Raw genomic sequence first — 2,190 nt, 5'->3', positions numbered from 1 at the left:
TGTTTTGGTTGAAAGACCTCTGTTTAAAAATATTGTTATGGGTAGGGTGTGCCACTCGCCCGTGTGTGCCACTCACCCGTGGATTACGTTATAGCGTATGACAAAGCGGACCATCCTTGCTTGCATTTGGAATCTGGCTCAGCGTTGTGATCAAGTAGCAACTTTACCACTGCTTCCTTCCCGTTCTCTGCGGCGTACGACAGTGGTGTCCGACCATTGTGGTTTTTCACCTTTGCAATGGCTGTCGCATAATTCGCGAATATATCTGGGAATGACTGGTTGTCCCAGCACTAGCTGCAGAAGCAAAGCAAGTAGATCATGAAAGGCCTGGTCATCCTGCCTCTTGTAGATGCAGTATAAGAATGAGATGCCCGTCTTGTGCTCTGGGAAAGCATTTCGATCCCACAAACTCTTTAGATGGTCAACCACAATCGACACAATCATGGTTTTGCCAGCTCCAGGGATCCCAGGGCAGAATAAGGTCTTGTGTTTGCCTTCTAACCATTCTGTGAATGTAGGGTGCCTCAACAACCACTCCCCTGTACCGCTTTGGCACTCACGAAGGGTATCACTCTGCAGTGTTACATAGTCAATTGGACTGAGCCAGCCACGCAGTTTGTGACGATATTCATCTTCACCAGATTTAGGATATAAGCTTGAATAAGTCACCACAGATGGACTAAAAATTTACCTTCCTGAGTAGAGTAGAGCGACTTGACAGTCTCATTGGTAGAGCCAACATCCTTCCCAATTTTGGTAATTTTCTCAGAAACTTCCTGTATTTGGAGGAATTAGTTCCCCAGCACCACAATATGACAGAGGCAAATGAAAGAGGCTAACTTTGATCTGATCAGCTGCGGTAGGCATCTTATCCACTTGAGGAGGAGGAATGGTTATAAGAAGCTCCTTCGCGTATGCCGCCGCAATTGCTGCCGCATACGGCTGCCAGCGCTTGTTCTTATGGGTATCAGAATAGTCACAAATCCCTCATATCACAAGGCATGGGAAACTGTCCATCAGTCCTGCAGCTTCCATCTCAAAGCAGAGAATGCCTTTCTCCTGTCGAAGCTTCTCTCGGGTAGCACCATCCTTTATAACTTGATTTGCCGAGCCAATCAGGCCATAATGAATAACAGGATTGGCCGTATCGCGAGGCTCTCGGGTTAAGAGTCTTTGTTTATCACACTTTTCACAGCCTCGTCCTCCTGCATCATGATCATAACTCGCTTCGAACAGTTAATCATGTTGACAGCCAGGATATTGGAACTTCCACCTCATGTTCGGTTTTGCTTCCAGCATTTCCGAAACGAATCGATGAGTTGTTACCCCATCATTGATGTGAATTGCTCTAAGATTTGAGACTCCGGTTAACAGCACGGTGGGTGGTTTATTCAATGAGCCTGTCTGGAGAAATTTGCCTCCCTGTACAGTTTTGCCAAAGTCATATTGAATGACTCCGCCTTATATGCTCTGTTAGCTCAAGTATTTGCCAACCGGCCAGAGTTCTCTCACCGCATCCCCCCACTGGACTACTGACAACCACATCTCCAAGATGGATGTCTTCATCTGGGTCGTCACTGGGACTGGCGGGCGCGCCACCTCCGACGCCTACCATTAGGAATATATTGCTATACGCTACTACCTCTGTTATTATCACTTATAACTACCTAACGCCTTGATATCCCATCACGCTCTATCCACCCTCCGCTCGATAGTCCTATAGGCTACGACACGCCTAAGGGCTAGTCGGTCATTACATGTAGACAAGCACAGGTTGCATTAGAAGAACTGGAAGCACAGGTGTCTATGTTTATGCGGGGTGGACAAAAACCTAAGCGATGCAATGAGGAGTTGCCAATGCATACTTGTCAAAGCTCCAGCTGTGCAGCCTTTTCTGACTAGCCTTCTCAGCTATTGAAGATCGCTTCAGAATAGCGACAAGAGAGGAAGTGGGGCTAGTAATCACAATAGGCGAAGGGAGGCTCCTAAGGCTATCACCCTAATGATGTGGGTTGTCATTTCATGCAGGAAATTGTGATGTCTTTGGTTGCCTTGTATGCTTGGCGCGCTGTTTTCCTGCTGAAACTGCAGAATGGTCAATCCGAGAATGATGGCTTCTCTCTAACACCGCAAGTTAGTGGTTTCACATCAAAATTCAAGAGCCTTCGATTACTATTATTATTATTAATC

The 2,190-nt window shown here is 46.6% G+C and overlaps 1 protein-coding gene across 1 annotated transcript; it reads right to left on the bottom strand.

The window, feature by feature from the left end:
* Nucleotides 1-665: 665 nt before the first annotated feature.
* VTN00DRAFT_2410 (uncharacterized protein) lies at nucleotides 666-1,615 on the bottom strand (the record flags this gene model as incomplete). The annotated part of the gene is made up of 3 exons (XM_069428626.1): nucleotides 666-776; nucleotides 841-957; nucleotides 1,538-1,615. The coding sequence occupies 3 exons, from the start codon at nucleotides 1,613-1,615 to the stop codon at nucleotides 666-668; spliced, it is 306 nt and encodes a 101-aa protein (XP_069293112.1).
* Between the last annotated feature and the right edge of the window lie 575 nt (nucleotides 1,616-2,190).

Source organism: Thermoascus crustaceus (genome assembly GCF_041956765.1).
Source record: "Thermoascus crustaceus strain CBS 181.67 unplaced genomic scaffold VTN00scaffold_1, whole genome shotgun sequence".
NCBI classification, from domain to species: domain Eukaryota; kingdom Fungi; phylum Ascomycota; class Eurotiomycetes; order Eurotiales; family Thermoascaceae; genus Thermoascus; species Thermoascus crustaceus.
The sequence above is the reverse complement of the archived record's forward strand: the minus strand, read 5'-3'. Positions and strand labels throughout refer to the sequence as shown.